We start from the raw sequence: 20021 nt of genomic DNA, 5'->3' as shown, positions 1-20021 counted from the left end.
ATGGGTTATAATAATAATTCTTTCTTTAAAAGGGACAGTGCAGTTTAACATAGTCCAAATATGAAACATGAGGCTGATGCACTGCACATAGCTTTATAGCTATTGCTAATTTCCACCTATTGTCCCTTGTTTGCCTTACATTCACAATACACAAAGTTAGAACATACATTTACATGAAACCAAAATACACAATGAATACAACTACAATTAATAAACAATGTAAACAATGTAACAAAAAGATTAATAGAAATTACTACATATATATATATATATATATATATATATATATATATATATATATATATATATATATATATATATATATATATATATATATATATATATATATACAGTAGCGGTTTTTGATATGGGCGACATGGGCGGTCGCCCGGGGCGGCATCGTGGTGGGGGGCGGCATCACGGGCATTGGCAAAAAATTTAAAAATAATTGCTCGTATTCCTGCTGCCCCGACTTCAGCCAGCGCATATTGGGAATGGCATAGGCACCAAAAAAACCTGTAATATTCCGGCAGCTGGGGCACCAAAATAATACCATAAAATAACAGAAAATAACTTTCTCATGAAAATACGGTTATTTTCAGTAATGACAATACAGTTTGTTGCCCTAATTTTACATGGGATTTTGCCTTTTTCAAGTGCTGTTAAACATTAAATTAGGAACATTTTAATGGGATTAAACAATGAAATTACCTATAAAAAATGTAAATGAATGTGGCAATATGAATAATAATACTTAAATGTACAGAAATATACAGTTAACAGTTCGTTTAAATAATAATGGATTGCTTTCATATAGCGGTTTTTGAGACCCTCAAAGCGCTTTACAATTCCACTTTATAATTCCGCCAGAGGGAGTGTTCGCCCGGGGCGAGCCAATTTGTTTCAGGATCGTGGTCTGAGGGATCGTCCGGGAGTGACGGTGCAGTTTTCAGGACACTTGATTGGTCAGTAGGCGGTGCTGTCTCACCTGTTGATCGGTTACCAAGGAGGAAACCCCCGGTAAGAAGAGAATCCCGTCACCTTCGCTCAGCCCGGGAACGATAAACCTAACTGAAGGTAAATCTTAGTAAGACTTTAAAAAGCGTCAGACACAAAAGCTGCTGCGCTATTACAGCTAAGGTGCTTTCAAACACCACCTACACCTTTACCTTGAACTACGATCAGGTGCTGTTTGTTTAACCCGGACAAAGGTGCGCTGACCGCGTGTGCGCATGTCTACGAATCTGTGTGAAAAACAGGAACGGGCATCACAAACTTTAGGAAACTGCAGTTTAGCAACATTTATTCTCGATAGAAGGAACAAACCTAACAGTTTGTGAGTGTTTGTGGAACTTCCTCTACAGTCTGTTGCTCTTCACTTCCTAACTTTCTATTCCCTCAAAAGTATCACTACAATCGTTACCTGCGCTGATATTGATATCGATACTGTCGAGATGGGATCGCTGCTGTGTTTCTATCATCCCTTGTGTTAAATAATTATAATTTTTTTAATTAAAGATGATACCTCACACTCACACTGGGAACAATATCTTGAACCTATTTTATTTACAGCACAATAAGCACATTTAAACAACACAAGCTGACCCAAACTGCTTTAGGACGTTTACATTCAGCACAGAGATTTAATGCTCATTAAAATGGGTTCAGAACTCACTGATGTGCATCTCATACGTTTATAGGTCAGAAGTATCAGTATCAGCTATACCGGCCCTGTATTTACTGGGTACATGGTATTGGATCGATACCAACACTTGCAGTACCTGCAGCATTATTCTGGACACTGGGTGGCAGCGTCTGCTTGTGGCGCTGCTGAAACCTGATCCTATCAGCATTTGCTTTTTCCTCTTGCTTATCTGCAGAAAAGTGAAAGAGGAAGAGGGTGAGTAAGCAAAAGGCTGCACCTCTGTTTTATCCAGACCAGTTTTCAATTTAATAGTGTTGGAGCAGGGCGGGAAAGCAGTGAGTCTATAAGGACAGTAGATAGGTCAGTTGTTGCTTACTGATAGCAGAAGTTTCAGTGCATATTCAAACATAGTGCATGTGGGAGAATGCAGTCCAACCCCTCTGTTCCTGGTTTGCATTGTGGACTCCACCCTGCACCTCCTCCCTCTTTCAGTGTTAAAGAGGTGGAGGTGGGTGTGTATCTGTTTGCATGTGAGTGCTGAAGGGGCGGGTTGAGTCCTGACTGAAACTATGAGTCCTGACTGTCTCTCACATCATCTAGGTGTGGCTTTCTCTACTGCGATCAGATACTGACAGAAGTGGCTGAGCCAGTTATTTCCACACGGCTTTAAAGAGTGGAAGTGACGCCAGGCGGTCAAAGAAGAGCTGAAGTCATGGCAGATACAGCAGCTGTAGAAGTAGCTCCTCTCCCCAAACAGCCACAGCAGCAGCAGCAGAGCCTGTGTCATGTCTGCTCAGGTAAACTGAGCGAGGGGGAGCCGGCAGCTTGTGGTCACTCCGTATGCGGTTCCTGTCTCGAAGACAAAAGCAAAGGATGTCCACAGTGTCCCGTCAAGCCTGGCAGTCCCAAACAGAATGGAACAGCTGACGCTCACGTAAATAAAAACAGTGAGAAGCAGAGTGAAGAGTCAACGCCAGCGGAGGAGACCGAGATCCAAAAAGACCCGAATCAGTCCGAGGACCCCAAGAAGCCTGAAGAGGACAAAAAGGAAGCAGAACCACAGACAGAAGAAGGACCAAAAGAGGACCAGGATAAGGAGGAACCTTTGGGCCCCGACGATGTGGTGTGTGACTCTTGCATTGAAAGCCCCCGCAGGGCCCTCAAGTCCTGCCTCACCTGCTTGGTGTCGTACTGCGAGGCCCATCTCAGGCCTCACCTGGAAAATCCGAAATTTCAAAACCACCGGCTGGTGGACCCGCTCAGGGACATCGAGAGGCGGACGTGCGAGAGCCACAAGTGGCCCCTGGAACTGTTCTGCTCCACCGACTCCTGCTGCATCTGCCAGGACTGCGTGAACGAGGACCACAAGGGCCACAACACCGTGTCTGTGGTGGACGCTCGTAATCAGATCGAGGCAAGTGTTTCCCTTATGTGTGCACATTCCTTCGAATGACCTCAACACATCTGATATGAATTTTCAGGCCGAATTCCCAACTGAAAACACACATTTATATTCTTCAGTTTTATTTTGGGCCTTCTTAAGAGTTCCTGCTGCCTTAAATCTTTTAATGTCAGCATGTGAGAATCAGCTGCTTTCATTGCTTTAGGGGACTCTGAACTGAGACACTTTCTTTTTGGAGATAGAATGAGGCAATTAAACACTCATATTTTCAGCATTTATTTTTATTTTTAATAAATACCTGAGTTTTGTTTAAACTAAACTGTCAAAGAGAGGCGCTATTAATTAAAATAAGTCCATTCTAGGAATTTACTGTCAGGATTTCTTATCTCATATTTAGCGTTGCTGAATGTGTGGCAAAGGTCCCGTAGATGGCGAGTAAAGTGTTGAGTAAATAAAAGATTACTGTGACAGCAGTTGTGTCATTAATTAGGAATTTGAGCTCATAAATAATCCCTTAAATCACATCGGAGATTATTGCTTCCCTGCACTAAAGAGGAGACTAAATCTAAAGTGTCTAAGTCAGCAGGTCGGAGCAGCACAGTTGATCTCAAATGTTCCTCTAAATGCTTCATCCAGTCAACAGTGCTTCAGGTTCAGCGTCCACTCTGGCGTCCACTCTGGCGTCCACTCTGGAGGTCATCTGCTCACGTTTGGCTTTGCAGTTAAATCTGAAGCCCATCTCTCTTTGTGCCATCAAACATTCCAGCTTAGATTCCTGCACAGACCTGAAGTCAAAACCAGGTGTTTGAAGAGCTCTCGTTACAAAACCTTCTTTGTTAGAACTGCAGAGAAAACACTGGTGGGAGGAGCGTAGGCGGAAATCCCACCACCGCTCATCAAATATTCTTTATTTGCTGACCTGCAAAACGTGATTTTAAGTACAGTGGAAACCCGACTTACGCAATTAATTCGTTCCAGAGAGTCTTTGGTAAGTCAGAAAGTTCGTAAGTCGAAGCACCTTTGAGTGAGGCGATGCTGGCTAAAGACGAAGTTCTTGGTGGAGGAGGTTGAAGCATGTGTATGCATGCATACATACGTACGTGTACATGTACATAACATTATGGAATTTAATTTAATTTTTAAAAAATGTTCTATATTATCTATTTTGTTACTCGGGCATTTTACCACGGGCAGAAATATTGCCGTTAAGTGCCTTTGTAACTTGAATTTTTCGTTAAATAGGGTCTTCGTAAGCCGGGGTTCCACTGTATTTAGTTTTGAACGAAAAAACATGGACGTCACGCACATACACACACGCACACTGGACAGAAGAAAAACAGAAAGCACAGTATGATGAATGCTTCCTCTTCCTTTTCAGAGCTTTCGTTCCACATTGAACAATAGAGAATTATTATATAAGTCACTTCTGTTTAGGCTGATCCTGCTGTCCACCCTCCTGGAGTGAGAGAGCAGGACAAGAAAAGCATTAAAACATTATTTTGTTTAAATGATTCAATGAAACCATTTTTAACATTTTCTTGTCTTGCAGAACTCAGTAGGAGTTGTGGGTTTAATGATTATAGAAAAGATTCTTCAGATGTTTAACTACCTTTTCAGCAAATATTGTGTGGATCAAAGTGGGACTAACAGAAACCACTGGAAGTATTTCCAAAGATTGTTTTTCGCGTAATAACTTTGTCATGGTGCCAAACAAAAGGTCACCTTTGCTTAACTTCTTCATCAGAATAATGTTTCATCATGTTTGACATGATGTAGTCGGGGAGTAATGAAAACAATCAAAAGCATTGAATTGGTCACAAATAACACATCAAAGTCTTATTAATGATCTCCTGAGGCAGTCACGGATCTGATTTTTGCTCAGTAGTCATGTTAATAGTTAGTATAAATGATCTAGACAACAAATATATAAAATATTGTAGAAGTACCACAGCAGAGGAAAACGTGTAAAACAATACAAGCTTGAAGTGGGGATTTTAAAATGAACAGTTAGCAGAGACAGTTTCAGCTGAGGACTCTGAACCTTGATGTGAATCAATTTTAATTAGTTTTAATATAAAACAGCCGCTATGATACGGAGACAGCTATTTCCAAGTTGATTATATAGGACAAAAACGTAATGCAACATGGACTAGGAGTTGGCAATGAAATGATCCTCCACCTGTAATGTGACATCACAATTTGGGCGCACGTGTTATCATGTGAGTGTGTAAGCTGGTGCACAGGCACAAAAGCTCCCAAATATTATTTTCAATAATGCTATTGGTTGGATAAACCAATAGCATTAATAACACAAAGTATCATCTGCCTGACACAATAATTAATTAACTAACACTTGTAACTTGGTGTCGTGTTTCAGGAAGTGATATAAAAATGAGTCAGGAAGTAGGACATCCCTGTCCTGGCAGTAATTAAATATATATATTTTTTAATTAATTTCAAACCTGCACTTGCAGGCTGACTCAGAGAGACGCTTGTAGCGCTCCCCGCTGGGTCTAAAATTGTAGGAGTTAATATCAGACTAGCTGCTCTGCTTCAGAGTTGCCTGGATCTGCGGAGGAATTTAGATTTGACAGATTGAAAAAAAGCCAGCGCTTTGAAAACCACAGATGTGCAAGCCTAGGGTCAGATATCGGACCCTTTCAGAATAAAAGGAACCAGAGAGCAAAAGTTTTCCCTGAAACAATCCAGATATTAACATCTACACATGTTTTCTATGAGGAAGCTGACTGACTCTTGCTCTGTTAACAGAACGAACTGAGGGAGAAACAGAATGAGATGATGAAGACGATGACGGCGGCAGAAAATGCCATCAACAAACTTCAGCTCAATACCGTCTCCATTGAGGTAAACACAACATTAGAAATGATTCACTGTGAGTCACACAGAGTCACGACAGTTAAGTAAAATGAGTCTGTTGCAGCTATTTCTGGCCTGTGAACTCAACAGTTTGTAATCCTGGATATTTCAGAGTCACCCGAATCAAACTGGTTTCTCTGAGGTGTGAGAGGAAGTCCATATTTTTCATGTAGTAGTAATGAGTAATGAAGAATTCCTGCAGTTATGTAATGTTATGTGGCTCTGCCAGATTCCCTACATGTTACTTACTGTAACTTTTAAAGTCCTTATTATGTCAGAATGTGAACTCTGTTTACACTAAGAGAAACTAAAGGCAGTATTTTACAGCAATCTGTGAAGGATGTACGAGCAGTGATCGAGAGCCAGTTTGAGGAGCTGCAAGCGGTGGTGGAGAAAGCCAAGAAGGAGGTGACGGAGATCTTGGAGGGTGAGGAGAAGCAGGCACTGCAGCAAGCCGAGGGCATTCGGGTTCACCTGGAACAGAGGTGCACAGATCTGAAGAAGACTCAGGTGCAGATGGAGAAGATTTCCAAGAACAAAAATGATGTGGATTTCCTGCAGGTACAAATTCAAGACAGCGGTGTTATAACTAGTCTTTGTCCCGCTTATGGAAGAAAAGCTGTAGCAATCTGTCCTTAGGCTTGTTTCAAGGTAGCAGAGCTTGTTTTGATTCAACCTACTTTTCATGTCAAGGTGAAAGGAAACAAGTTGGGCTTTTTGAATATCACCTGTCACCTGATGAAAACAGCAACAGTGTTAATGGAACTGTTGGAAATTCAAATTAAAAGTTTATAAGTTTGTACAAAATCTTTGTACACCTGACTGAGGGACAGGTGTATCAGAGAGGAAGAAAACTTCACAAAGACAACTAAAAACACATCGTGTACACCAGCGGTCTCCAACCTTTTTTGCGCCACGGACCGGTTTATGCCCGACAATATTTTCATGGACCGGCCTTTAAGGTGTCGCGGATAAATACAACAAAATAAAACTAGTACCGGTACCGAAAAACAGAAAATTTATTCATAACACACGTGAAAAGACCAAGAAAAACCGAGTAAATGGTAAAAACGATAACAAAATAATGCTGAAAACCAATAAAAACCCTGAAAACTATACATTTCACACCTGAGCCTCAACTCTCGCGGCCCGGTACCAAACGACTCACGGACCGGTACCGGTCCGAGGCCCGGGGGTTGGGGACCGCTGGTGTACACTACTTATACACTATTTTGCTTACTCGCATTATATTCGGCCCCTCCAACTGGACACATACACCTGCACTCGTGAGACAGTCTTTATGAAGTCTATGAATTAACTATATTGTTGTTTAACAGGCATCTCAGTTCACAATTTAATCTCAGTTAAAATTCAAATTTATTAAAAAAAAATAAAATTAAATTAAAAAAAATAAAATAAAATTTAAAAAAAAAATATATATATATATAATTTTTTATTTATTTATTTTATTTGCAAATGATGAGATGCTTCCACTGTTTGCCTTTTCCTTTACCTTTACCATTTGCTGTATTTCTCATGAGACAGGAAGTCATTCGACAGCAGAAATGCCTCAGTTTTCATTCCGGAATGCCACTGTGTTTGTTTTCTAGGAATACGCAGAGTGGAAAAAAGAAGCCACTGATATCTCCCTGCCTGGTGTCTACATCGGCCTGATGGACTGTCTGAATCACTTCAGCCGTGTGATCGTTGACTCCACGCAGGAGCTCTGTGCCATGCTGGTGTCTTCATACATAGGCAAAGTCAAAGAAACGTGCAAAAGCGGTAAGAAAGTGAGCGGGGACAACACTGCCTGGAGAAGCAACTACACAGCAGCAGCAAGAGCACTGAGATCCGGACAGTTGTGTAGCTGCCGGGGCACGTTCAGTCTTGTAAAGAATTTTTAGCTGTGCTTGAGCAAGAGCAGGATGTATGATTCATGATGAAACTGCTTTGCTAGTCATTAATATGCCTCCATAAGAAATGAAATGACAGCACATACCTGTTGCCCTGGAGAACGTTTTTGTGTATAATAAAAACAAAATTCATGAAGAGAAATCTAAACATGTTGTCTTATGAGACACTAAAATATGGCTTCTTTTTTTTGCAGACAAAGTGGGAATAAAGACAACAGTAAAGGCTATTGCTGCAGCAAAACACATCAAGTCTCTTCCAGATCCGGTGACACGGGCGGACTTTCTGAAGTGTAAGTATTTCTGTAGTTAAGAACTGCGAGTAGCAAACAATGTGCTTCCAGAACCAAAAAACAACCTTGGATGTGCTTGTAGTCTGTCTTTTATTTTAAAACTATAATGAATATGGGGCTTTGGCAAGGAGGCAAATTTCATGAAGACCACAAGCAGCAGTGTCCTGGGTCTACCCCAGCTTACCTAGGAGTTCAAATCAAATTCAAATTTTTTTTGTCACATACACAGTCATACACAGTACGATATGGAGTGAAATGCTTAGACAACTGCTCGTGACCTAAAATAAAAGACTATGGAAATAACTATAGGAAATAATAATATAAAATAAATAATAAAAAAAATATAAATAAATAAAATAAATAAATAAATATTAATAATAAAAAACTATAGGAAATAATAATATAAAATAAATATTAAAATAAATATAAATAAATAAAATAAATAAATAAATATTAATAATAAAAAAAATATAGGAAATAATAATATAAAATAAATAATAAAAAAAATATAAAGAAATAAAATAAATAAATATTAATAATAAAAAAACTATAGGAAATAATAATATAAAATAAATAATAAAAAAATTATAAATAAATAAAATAAATAAATAAATATTAATAATAATAAAAAACTATAGGAAATAAATATGAAAATTAAAAAGGGTAAATTTAACTAGGAATGAATAAAATAAAATATAAAAATTAAAGTTAAAAATAAAATAACTGTACAACAAAATACACAATATAGAAAATATATAAGAATATATGAAGAATATAGAACAATAAGAGCAGCTGTACGAGTAATAAATGCTAATGAAAGAAATGTAATGTCCAGGGTTGTGCAATCCACATGTGTAAGTGTCTTGTGCAGTGCAAATATGCTTAAAAGTGACTTGTGATAATTCGATTTGATGACCACGCAGTGTAGTTGTGCAGTGGCCACTAGTGTAAACAAATGTCCAGAATGTCCAGTGTGTGTGTAAGAACCATATGTGTGGGTCAGTACTGTGTGGTGGTGTGATTGAGAGACCGTATCGCCTGTGGGAAGAAGCTCCTCCTCAGTCTCTCTGTGTTGGTCTTCAGGGAGCGGAATCGCTTTCCTGACCTCAACAGAGAGAACAGTCTGTTGTTGGGATGGCTGAGGTCCTTCACGATCTTCCTGGCCTTGGTCCAGCACCGCCTGCTGTAGATTGAGTGCAGGTCAGGAAGCTCGGAGCGGATGGTGCGCTCAGCTGATCGCACAACCCTCCGTAGAGCTCGTCTGTCCTGCATGGTGCTGTTCCCGAACCAGGTTGAGATGTTTCCCGTCAGGATGCTCTCTATGGTGCAGGAGTAAAAGTTCCCGAGCACCTTGCAGGGCAGTCGGAAGTCTCTCAAGCGTCCGAGGTGGTAGAGACGCTGCCGGGCCTTGTTCAGAAGGCATCCTGAGCGATCCCCAACCACTTTCAAGTGGTTCCTGTGGATGTAAAGAAATAGGGACTTTACTCTGAATCCCTCCCAAAATGACCAAGTCCCTCATTTCCACAGGTTTTATCCACGACCTCATTCTCTCTGTCACTACTCGGAGCTTGTGACCACAGCAGGCAGTAGGAACATAGAACAGCACCCACCGAGAACGAGTCTGGCTTTTTGCTGATAATGCCGACCAAGCTATCACAACAAATGTACTGTTCAAAACACCAAATAGACCAACAACATGGGCGGAGCTTCTGTGGGCACAGCTAGAGTTGTGTACATGAGATGACCATATTCATATTCCCTTCCACTGACATAATACAGAGCCAAGAGCAGAAATAAAAGAGAAATGTGTGAAGCTGAGTGTTCAGGGCAGGATTGGAACTTTTTAATTTCCCTCATGGGAATTATGGGATTACATTAATGCACTGATTGACATCCACCATTATAGTAGTATGCATATGGCAGAAAATTAGGACAAGCCAGTAAACATAATGCAGTATCATTTTATGGAATGTCTTTTATCCTGTCTTCCTTCTCTCACCCCAACCAATCACAGCAGATGGCCCCGCCCCTCCCTGAGCCTGGTTCTGCTGGAGGTTTCTTCCTGTTAAAAGGGAGTTTTTCCTTCCCACTGTCGCCAAAGTGCTGCTCATAGGGGGTCATATGATTGTTGGGTTTTTCTCTGTATCTATGAAGCGCCTTGAGGCGACTTTTGTTGTGATTTGGCGCTATATAAATAAAATTGAATTGAATTGAATTGAAATCTACTCGAAGTTTGGTTTTCACCTGATCACTGCATTATGTTTTCCTCATGGTTTCCCAGCATCCCAACCAGGTAACCCATTGCACTCATGGTGTCACAACTTTGCAAATCTACAGTGAGTCTACTGAAACATAAACTATAAATTAGCTAACACAAAACTACTTAATATAGCACAACAGCCATATTGCAGTGTAGTTTTGAAGTATCTGTGTTTACACTGTAATCTTGGGGACGACAGCTATTTGCTCTCCTGCCTGTCTTGTTGCGTAACATAAGTAAACTCACATGTTCAACAATCCTTTGCAGATGCTGCGCAAGTGAGCTTTGATCCTGCAACGGCTCATAAGTTCCTCCGCCTAACGGAGGATAACAAAAAGGTGACAAACACCTCGCCCTGGCAGCACCCTTACCCCGATGTGCCCGAGCGCTTTGAGAACTGCCGTCAGGTTCTGGCTGTGGAGAGCTTCTACATGGGCCGGCACTACTTTGAGGCAGACATCCAAGGTGAAAGCACTCATGTCGGCCTCACGTACAAGAGCATCGACCGCAAGGGCAATGAGAGCAACAGCTGCATCACGGGGAACAGCTTCTCCTGGTGCCTTCAGTGGAATGGCCGTAACTTCTCCACCTGGCACTGTGATGTGGAAACTCCCCTGAATGTGGAGATGTTTAGTCGTATTGGGGTTTATGTGGACTACACGCAAGGCCTGCTGGCATTCTACGGGGTGGGTGAGACCATGACGCTCATCCACAAGTACCAGACGGAGTTCCTGGAGCCGTTGTACCCGGCGGTCTGGCTGCCCAAGAAAGAGAACAATGTTCTCTTGGTGGCGCCTGGGGAACCTTTACCTCCGAAAACCCCGTCTCCTCCCAGCTCACCTACAACAGAAGATATTGCTTCTTAAACCGCTTTTCTTGGAGAACTTAAGTATAGGAGAGTATTGTACTGATTCTGGAAAATAAGAGATGAACTCTTGAAATGTTACAACTTGTTTACAGGAGATTTATTTTTGTTGCAAAACTAATCATCTGTTTCTCATTTGGGATCAGGTCACGTTGATGCTCTTCACCGGTGTGTCTTTGGGACTACTGTTACTGAAAATGTTCTATATTTTCTGTATGCAAATAAAAAGGCGTATCTGCATTTGCAAAACAAATGCCTGGTTTTCTTGACAGTTTGAAACACTCCACGTCATCAAATCAACAGCATCCTTTAGACATTTGCTAATGTGGCACACATAAATATGATTTCAAAAACTTAGTGGATCATTCAGGATTCAAATTTTTTGTTTTAGCTTTTCCAGACATGGATTATTCCTTAGCCTTGTTTAATACTTTTTGGAAAGCTTCCTTGTTGTATCTCTCCGTAGAGCAGAGGCCACACTGCGGTTTGTTCAAGTAAATCAACCTTGAGATTTGCTGGTGAAAAAGAAAGATGACTGCACCAAGCTTTGGTCACTTAGGGAGAAGAAGGCACATTTCTTCACTGATGTAAAAGTGAACAAAAGCTGCAAAACAAATAGAATAGAATAGAATAATCCTTTAATTGTCCCACAAGGGAAAATTTGGTTGTAACAGCAGCCAAAAAGACAAATATACTACAAACAGTACACAGGACATGGAACAGAAACATACACAATTTTTCTTACATATTTACATTAAGGACAATGGTTACTATAAACAGAGAGAACTGTACAGTTATTAAATTAAATAAAAATAATTACAGGTAAGAGGCAAACCAGGTTGTAGTGCGAATCGGTTAATTAACTAACTTATTGCAGTTACAGCATTGATGTAAACATCTATGTTTGTTGGGAGCAGTTCAGATTGTACAGTCTGACAGCTGCAGGGAGGAAGGACCTGCGGAAACGCTCCTTCATGCATCGAGGATGCAGCAGACATTGACAAAAAAAAATTGCATATGTACATTAAAGAAATAAAGAGATGCAACATGAGCACACACAGAGACAAAATATCAGACATGTACACAGGTGGAGAGACAAAGCATTACATGCATGTTTTGTAGTTTGTGTCTCTTTCTGTGCTCAGTGGCCTCTTTCATCCATGTGAACCATATGTGCTAGGATTTAAAAAAAAAATCAGTACACTTAAAATATCTTTGATGATTATTCTGTACCTAATCTCACAGCAAGAAGGTCTGGGCTTTGAATCCAAGCCTATCCATGTGCCGCTTGCATGTTCTCCACTTGTCTGCATGAGTTCTCTCGGGTACTCTGGCTTCCTCCCAGAGTACAAAGACATGCAGATGTTTGGATGACTGCCGATTCTAAATTAGCCATAGGTGCGAATGTTTGTGTGATTGACTGTCTTTTTGTGTCAGGACCCCTGGAGACCTTTTTGGGGTGTACCCCCTCCCCTGCCCTGCAACCGTGAATTGGATGGATTAACCTATATATACGACACTATGAACATAATATTTCTATACCTGTCATTTCTGAGTAATAGTATACAACAAGTACATAATTTAATGAATCAATTAACACATTAAAAAACGAAAAGAAATTGGAATAAAACAAAAAAATAGAACGCAAAAAAAACATATTATTGCAAATTATGAGTATAAAGATTTTTATACTCATCATTTTATTATTATTTTTATTAAATATATATTTAGTGTTATGTGTGGTAATCATTTTATGATCCAAAAAACGTTGTTTTCAAAAATAAAATATTACGTCAAACACTTTTTTTTTATTGAGGAACCGCGTGGACTTAGTGACGTGGCGCGTTTTGGTCACCTGACTATAGTGACGCGTAACTGAGCATGTAAGCAGGAAGAGCCTGACCAAGTTTCAAGATGCTAGCCGTAAGTAAGAGCACACTTATTTCCTGTTTTTTAAAATAATGTCTTAGTGTGGTTAACAGCTAACGTGGGATTGTTTAAGCATTAACAGTCAGTAAAATTATTTAATGAAGCTGAAGAATGTTTCCCAGCTCGGTTGGACATCTGTGGTGCTAATATTGCTAAGTAGTTAAGACGCTAACATTTCTGCTCAGCTACCGTTAAAATAATGTTTTTAAAACGAATCAAACGATGAAGTTTTCTACTCGAAAAAAACCCACGATCAGAGTGTTCGCTTTAAACTTGTATACGGCAAATTTACGCCAGAGGGCATCTGTTGTGTTGCGGTGTCAGCTAACGATTGCTAAAGTTAGCATCAGCCTGAACAAACATCAGCAAACAAGGTGACAAAACGTGAAATGAAGCTACATCCTGCTAACGTGGCAATGTTTGAGTTGTTTATAATCCGAGCAAACAAAAGTGTGAGTTTTAAACTGTCTCCTGGCACAGAGAAGCTAAAGTGACCTCACTCCAGCCTATGTTATCAGCTGCTGTTCTTTAAGCAGCTGGTAAGTATTTGGTTTTTCCAGTTTACGGGTCAAATGAATTCACTTTAAGTTATCCTGCTAACATTTCAAAACAACTTAATAAGATCTTAGTGTTAGGCCTGCTCTGTGTTTGAGCTGACAGCTGTTAGAGTGCAACAATAATGAAGAAATGGCACGTTTTCAATAATAATATCAACTGTTTGCTCATTTTCTTGGTACTCTTGTTGGTTCTAACTTGTTAAGTGTCAGCATTTGAAGATTTATTTTGCCATTTAAGTTAGTAAACTGAATCTCTTGATAATATAGGAATAAAAAAATTATTACCCCACAACAAGAGTGTGTTTGGAGGCATATGAAGTTGTACAGTGAGGACTTGGAGTATTTATTTATGATGTTAAAAGCTCAGAAACAACCTGTTACAGAATTGTGTATTAGTATTACGAAACCTCCAGATTTCTGTTTCAAACAGACTGTTATCTTACTCCTCTGATGATCCCTGCCCGCAGAGAGATGAGGCTTTTTTCACATTGTTTTATGTTGAGGTTTAAGCCTCTTCCTTATTGATCCCTCAGGACACCAACGATGAAGACGTGTCTCTGTTTGATGCCGAGGATGACGCAGGGAAAAGGTCGAAGAAGTCAGGCGTTAAGTAAGTTTGCAGATCGCTGAAGGATTTAACATTTTCTCTGCAGAGAAGATAGTTTGTACTTCATTAAAGGATTTATTTACATTTCAAGGAAAAGCTTTTGCTGTTTGTTGTGCAAGTCACTACTTGATATCAAGATAATAATGGTTTGTGGGGTTTGTTTGGTATGTTTTCACACTTTTACAAGGACTTCACTGATCTGTCTGCTAAGTTATCACTATCATCTGATGTGGGCTAGTTGACTATTAGAGACAATATTTTACAATGACTTTTGCTGTTGTCAGAGACCCAAGTTTAAGTTTTACACTGAGCAAAAAAACAAAGATTTTTTAAATGTTGTTATTATTATTTGTTCTTATTAATAATAATGATTATAATTGTTATTAATATGACACAATATTGGTTATTGATCTGTGTGGATATTCTGTGTCATATTAAATTAGTTAAAAATGTGTCACCAGGCATCCGGTAGCGGCCTTCTTCCACCTCTTCTTCAGAGTCGTTGCCATCATCGTGTACCTGCTCGCTGAGTTCATCAGCGGGAGCTTCATCGCCTGCATGGTCACAATAATCCTTCTGCTCTCATGTGACTTCTGGACAGTAAAGGTGTTTCTCTTATCACTTTAATATCTGCACTGTAGTGATGGAAGGAGTTGTTGCATTGATTATAATCAATGATCTCGGTGGGGCTTTTTTGCTTTTTGTTGTGCATTTCTTAAAGGCAGAACTCAGAGGAAGAGTGGAGCAGATGAGATAAAAGTTTTATCAGGAGCTTAAAAGCAAGATTGGAAATTGTCCTAAAAGCTTGCCAACTGTTCTCACTTTTTGGTTTTTGATTATTAGTTTTGAATGAATTGTTGGCGCTCGGATGAGATGATGAGCAGTCGTGAAAAAAACACGGTGAAGGTTTTGGTCATAGATTCAACCATCGTGTTTTTTGACAGACAGTTCGGAGCCTTAGAGATAGGGCTGCACGATTTTGCATAAAATGAGAATCACGATTTTTTTGGCTTAGAATTGAGATCACGATTCTCTCACGATTTTCTTTTCCAGTATAAATATTTCTTGCACTTATTAACTGCACATCAACTTCGTAACAGTTGAGACTGAACATAAAAACAATAAATAAACATAAAAACAACAAATGTCTCACATTTTGTCGTTGCAGCAAAATGTTGTACTGCTTGAAATTGCGTCTCCACCGTTGCTCGACACTGCGTGTATAGAGCAGGTAGTGCAACAATAGAAAAATAGTTGCGGGACGTTTGTGTAGCGTTGTCTAGGGTGTTGATCATTTTCCTAAATCCCTCGTTTTGCACAGTGTTGATGGAGCCATATCTTTGGTCAGGTGATAAGTGATAGCCTCCGTAATTTCTTTGTGCCTGCGGGAGTTCGACGGGTTTAGGGAAGCGCTGTATAAGGTTCCCGTTATTGATGTTTGGGTGGTTGACCGGGACGGATTTTCTCCTGTCACTTTCTCGTCATCCCTGACGTGCTCTCCGTTGTTTTTTCCTGCCAATTTTAGCAGCCAGCTTCTGTATCACGTGGTATAAGCTCCGCCCTTGTCATTTGTTGAGCAGGAAGAGTGAGCGCTTGTTTTCATGCAGATTACGTCCCGGATCAAAATGCGGTACAATCGTCATCGTCTTTTTTAAAAAAAATTTTAATCGTTGTCATTTGGAAATGAGATCGCGGTTTTCTAACGATTAATCGTGCAGCCCTACTTGGAGACCTGATACTCTACAGCCGGTACTGCAGGCATCCAGTCATAATCATGATGAGTTGAGGCAGAGTTTACAGGCCAGTCTGACATTTGTAATGTGCTGTTTTCTGTATTTGATCACTGTAGCTTCACTACCTGCAGTGAGATTTAAAGACCTCTGCTTTCTGGACGTTTCATTCACTGGTTCTTGTGGACGTGTTATTGTGTGCTGATGATGTTCACGTTGAATCGGTTTAAATAGCCTCACGGTAGTGAAGTCCACATAAACTAGTCCTTCTAAAAGCAAATCTCACAACAAAACTGCCTCCTTGGAATGAATCTGAATCCCTTACCAACAGAAATGAACGACTGAAGAGCTATGGGATTAATTTCAGTGGTTACTGGTATAGTGGTTAGCACACTTGCTTGGCAGGTTGCTGGTACGATTCCAGCTGGAGACGCAAATCCTTTTTGGGGTTAAATGGAAATCATCTGGTGGGAAACTGCCAAATCAAGTGTGCGGCTCTATGTGCTGTGGTGACGCCTTGGGGCAAAGGGGCAGTTGAAAGCAGCATTTAAACTTTTACTGGAATAGAAAAAGTGCACGTAGAAAATCAGGAGCTTGATCTGATAAAAGATCTTTTCTGCAGTATCAAGTATGTGGTGCTTTTCACCACACAGCTGAAGCTGTTGTGACCCTTTAGTGCGAACATGTGGCGGCCAGGTTGATGTTTTTTCTGTTCGGGCGATCGATTGGCTCATCGAGTGCCTTTTTTTTTGTTAGCCTTGCTTAAATCTGCCGTAGAATCTCCTTGGATAATAGCTCCGGTTTTCCTCTGTAAGTCAGATGTGCAACTGGACTCAGTTTCCAGAGTCACACTGTTACACAAAGACTTGTGTAACAGTGTGACTCTGTAAGTGTCTCCATTCGAAAGTGTAAATAATTAAACCTAGCAAACAGTATTCAGATCGAGCACCTTGTGAATAAGATTTGCCAGAATCTCCGTAACAAAGCCATAAATCTCTCCATCTGCAGAACATCACTGGGAGGTTGATGGTTGGTCTGCGGTGGTGGAATCAGGTGGATGACGATGGACGAAGCCACTGGGTGTTTGAGTCGAGGAAGGTGAGATGCATCTCTGCTGAATCTGCTCCGGCTCCGACACGGGGCTTTAGCTAAACATGACCCTGACCTGTTGCTCCGTCCAGATGTTTACTGTCAACAGGCCTTATCGTGTTCGCAGATGTCTAACTGAGATATCCTGTTTCCTCCTTCTTCAGGGTACAGGGAAGCAGCAAGCATCAGATTCAGAGTCCAGAATATTTTGGCTCGGACTGATTGTTTGCCCCGTCCTCTGGGTCATCTTTGTCTTTAGCACCCTGTTTTCATTCAGGATTAAATGGATGGTAAGTTGTTAGATTTTAGTGATCGGACAAATGCTGTTTTTCTTATTATCAACAAATCCCATTAAAACTCAGTTACACCTTTATTTTTCTCACAGCACTGAGAAAATAAAACCTAGCTCCAGGCTGTGTCTCTCAGCTCTAAGCCCACTGAACCCTATTAGTTCTTGGTGCTTTCTTAAGTAAAATTAGACAATAATTACTTGGTAAACATGAGCCAGTGTTTCCCTGCTCTCACCCTGCATCTCAAGCTTGCTTTCAAAGTTTTCCTGCTGCACGAGGGGGGGACGCATTCTGAGTAATATCTCTAAGTTTTAAGGTAACTTAATAGGTTTGTGGAAAGTTGTTATAAAAAGAATCACGTATCACTATCAGTTTGCAGCTCACAGACGATGAGACTCGTTGGCTCCTTTGTGGGACTTTTATTTGCATATAGACTGTATATGAAAGATGGGCGTAGCCGTCCTGTGGTTTTGGGCTTCACAGTTTGAAGCCTCAGTGTTTTTGTTTTGGCTAGCAGCTACGTTACCTAAAACCACCTAAGAAAGAAGAAACGGTCCGTAGAGGGTAAAAAAGTTCTCTGTGGAGTTTAAGATGAGTCTGTGTGGACGGACTCACTTTGGGAGACACCTCCAAGTGGCCCCAAGAGAAACGCCACTTTTAAACTAGCACTGGCTCCCCGTTAAATTCAGAATCCAGTTTAAGGTTTTGACCTTGACTTTCAGGGCTCTGCATGGACAAACACCAACATATATAAGTGAACTTTTACATCCATACATTCCCAGCAGGTCCCTGAGGTCATGTGACCAGGGCTTGCTTGCTGTCCAACACACGAGGCTGAAAACAAAAGGCGACAAAGCTTTTGTGACTGTGGCCTCTCTCCCTTTGAGCCTGAGATCTGTGGACTCAGTGGTCGCTTTTAAAAAACAGCTAAAAACTCATCTTTTTAAACTTGCTTTTTGTTGATTTTTATTTTTAGGTTTCAGCTTCTGTGAAGCACTTTGTGATTTTTATCTTGAAAGGTGCTATATAAATAAAGTTTTACTTACTTACTTACTTACTACAGGTTTTATCCCTCGAGATTGTTGTTTGGGAGTCAGACACAGGAACACGGTGGACTCCTTCAGCCTGAATGCTCCATGTCTGAAATGCTCACAGTGTGATTTGAACCGTTATGAGGTGATGTGTCAGACATGCACCCAGTGTTTTCCCTGCTCGTTTGATGTTCACATGACCTGATGCAGTAAGGTCCCGGTTAAGGTTAGAAGTCATAACTTTTAAAAAGTTAAAACTAAGATCAAAATCTTTGCAAGGAATCATCATAGAAAAAGACACTGATGGTTCCAGCTGTTGGCCCAGACAACAACTGCAATCATAAACTCCCTGTGACTGTGAGTTACTCCCTTAAAAAGATCAGTGCATCTCTTTATTGTGTATTCAGCATGTTCTCACGTGTTCTGGGAACATACAAGCAGTGAAGAGGATACATGTGGTTTACCTTCAGCCTTTTCGTGGGATTTATTGATAATAAGGGGAATCTGAAATGTGATGAAACTGTCGTCTTCCTCACAGCCCGTCGTGATCATGGGCGTCGTGCTGCAAGGCGCCAACCTGTACGGATACGTGAGGTGCAAAGTGGGAGGGAAGACCAGCTTAAAGAACATGGCTACCAATTATTTTGGACGACAGTTCCTCAAACAGGTGAGTTTTAAATAACACACAATAAAGTCTTTTAATTAAAAGTATTTGTCCTGTTTCTAAGAAGTCCTTTGTGTTTTTCCTCCTCAGACGCTGTCTAAGGAAGAGGAATCGTAGAGTGCAGCTCTGCGGCGTTAACACATCTGCATTATTCTCAATGCTCTGATATATAAACCTTCCTTTTCTCAGTGGACATGGGCAGGAAAGCGTTCTCAGAACTGGAAAGGGCAGTTTTTAATTATGTGCTTTCTTTAAATGACTCAGTAGAGTTGTTTTTATCTTCCACACAGAGGTCAGAGGTGTGTTTTCACTACCTGAGGTCCAGCAATAAATCCTCTGATTACCGAGAACTGCATGAGTGTAAAACAGCTGACGCGTCGGAGTGACTGTAGTTTGTGTCGTATTCTCACAGCTCCTTCAGATTTCTTCTTTTAGTTAGATTTCATTGTCTCTAATAACTTTATAAATTAACAGTAATTAAAGAACCTTTGAGAGATGTCGTACAGACATTTTGGTTTGTATGAAAGTGTGTAAAGTGTAACAGGAGATTTGTAAATATGTACGTGAACAAACTGTGTGGAGCATCTTCTTCTGTGCAAATACATTTGTAACGTTTTTCCGAACTGGGTGCTCGTGTTTATTTATGCGGATTTTTATTAAAATGCGGGAGCCTCTAAGAGAAGAAAAGTGTCGAATAAAAAGATGCCTGTTAGAGATTCAAGAAAAAGGATATAAATAAGATTTGTTTCCATTAACCAACACTGTTCCAGGGTTTTGTTTAATTTCAGAAATTTATAGACTCAAAAATAAAAATATTACTTAATGAACTGAGTTTAAACATTTAGTCTGCAAATTCCACGGTCTGTTATTTA

The 20021-nt window shown here is 40.3% G+C and overlaps 2 protein-coding genes across 3 annotated transcripts; both read left to right on the top strand.

Moving 5' to 3' along the window:
* The first annotated feature begins 928 nt into the window (after positions 1-928).
* trim16 (tripartite motif containing 16) lies at positions 929-12221 on the top strand. 2 transcript variants are annotated; one of them, XM_085170402.1, is made up of 8 exons: positions 929-1077; positions 1701-1900; positions 2246-3059; positions 5817-5912; positions 6252-6485; positions 7535-7706; positions 8032-8127; positions 10655-12221. In XM_085170402.1, exons 3-8 carry the CDS (start codon positions 2358-2360, stop codon positions 11251-11253), a joined length of 1899 nt encoding a protein of 632 aa, XP_085026528.1. In that variant the 5' UTR covers positions 929-1077; positions 1701-1900; positions 2246-2357; the 3' UTR covers positions 11254-12221. The 2 variants fall into 2 exon arrangements, with proteins under 2 accessions (XP_085026528.1, XP_085026527.1); XM_085170401.1 differs by lacking the exon at positions 1701-1900.
* Positions 12222-13049: 828 nt separating this feature from the next.
* tvp23b (trans-golgi network vesicle protein 23 homolog B (S. cerevisiae)) lies at positions 13050-19772 on the top strand. The gene is made up of 7 exons (XM_085170403.1): positions 13050-13175; positions 14272-14348; positions 14807-14951; positions 17084-17173; positions 17329-17454; positions 19024-19152; positions 19240-19772. The coding sequence occupies exons 1-7, from the start codon at positions 13167-13169 to the stop codon at positions 19264-19266; spliced, it is 603 nt and encodes a 200-aa protein (XP_085026529.1). The 5' UTR covers positions 13050-13166; the 3' UTR covers positions 19267-19772.
* Positions 19773-20021: the final 249 nt, after the last annotated feature.

The sequence above is a fragment of the Neolamprologus multifasciatus genome, chromosome 8, assembly GCF_963576455.1.
Source record: "Neolamprologus multifasciatus chromosome 8, fNeoMul1.2, whole genome shotgun sequence".
Lineage (NCBI taxonomy): Eukaryota > Metazoa > Chordata > Actinopteri > Cichliformes > Cichlidae > Neolamprologus > Neolamprologus multifasciatus.
This window is presented reverse-complemented; position numbering and strand designations above follow the sequence as displayed.

What these genes read in the sequence shown, in the direction of transcription:
- tvp23b (XM_085170403.1), top strand. An exon ending in GGGTGTTTGAGTCGAGGAAG is followed by an intron (nt 17,174 to 17,328) that starts GTGAGATGCATC and finishes CTCCTTCTTCAG; the next exon opens with GGTACAGGGAAGCAGCAAGC. An exon ending in CATTCAGGATTAAATGGATG is followed by an intron (nt 17,455 to 19,023) that starts GTAAGTTGTTAG and finishes TCTTCCTCACAG; the next exon opens with CCCGTCGTGATCATGGGCGT.
- trim16 (XM_085170401.1), top strand. Translation starts at nt 2,358, where the DNA reads ATGGCAGATACAGCAGCTGTAGAAGTAGCTCCTCTCCCCAAACAGCCA. An exon ending in ATGATGTGGATTTCCTGCAG is followed by an intron (nt 6,486 to 7,534) that starts GTACAAATTCAA and finishes TTTGTTTTCTAG; the next exon opens with GAATACGCAGAGTGGAAAAA. An exon ending in ACGGGCGGACTTTCTGAAGT is followed by an intron (nt 8,128 to 10,654) that starts GTAAGTATTTCT and finishes AATCCTTTGCAG; the next exon opens with ATGCTGCGCAAGTGAGCTTT.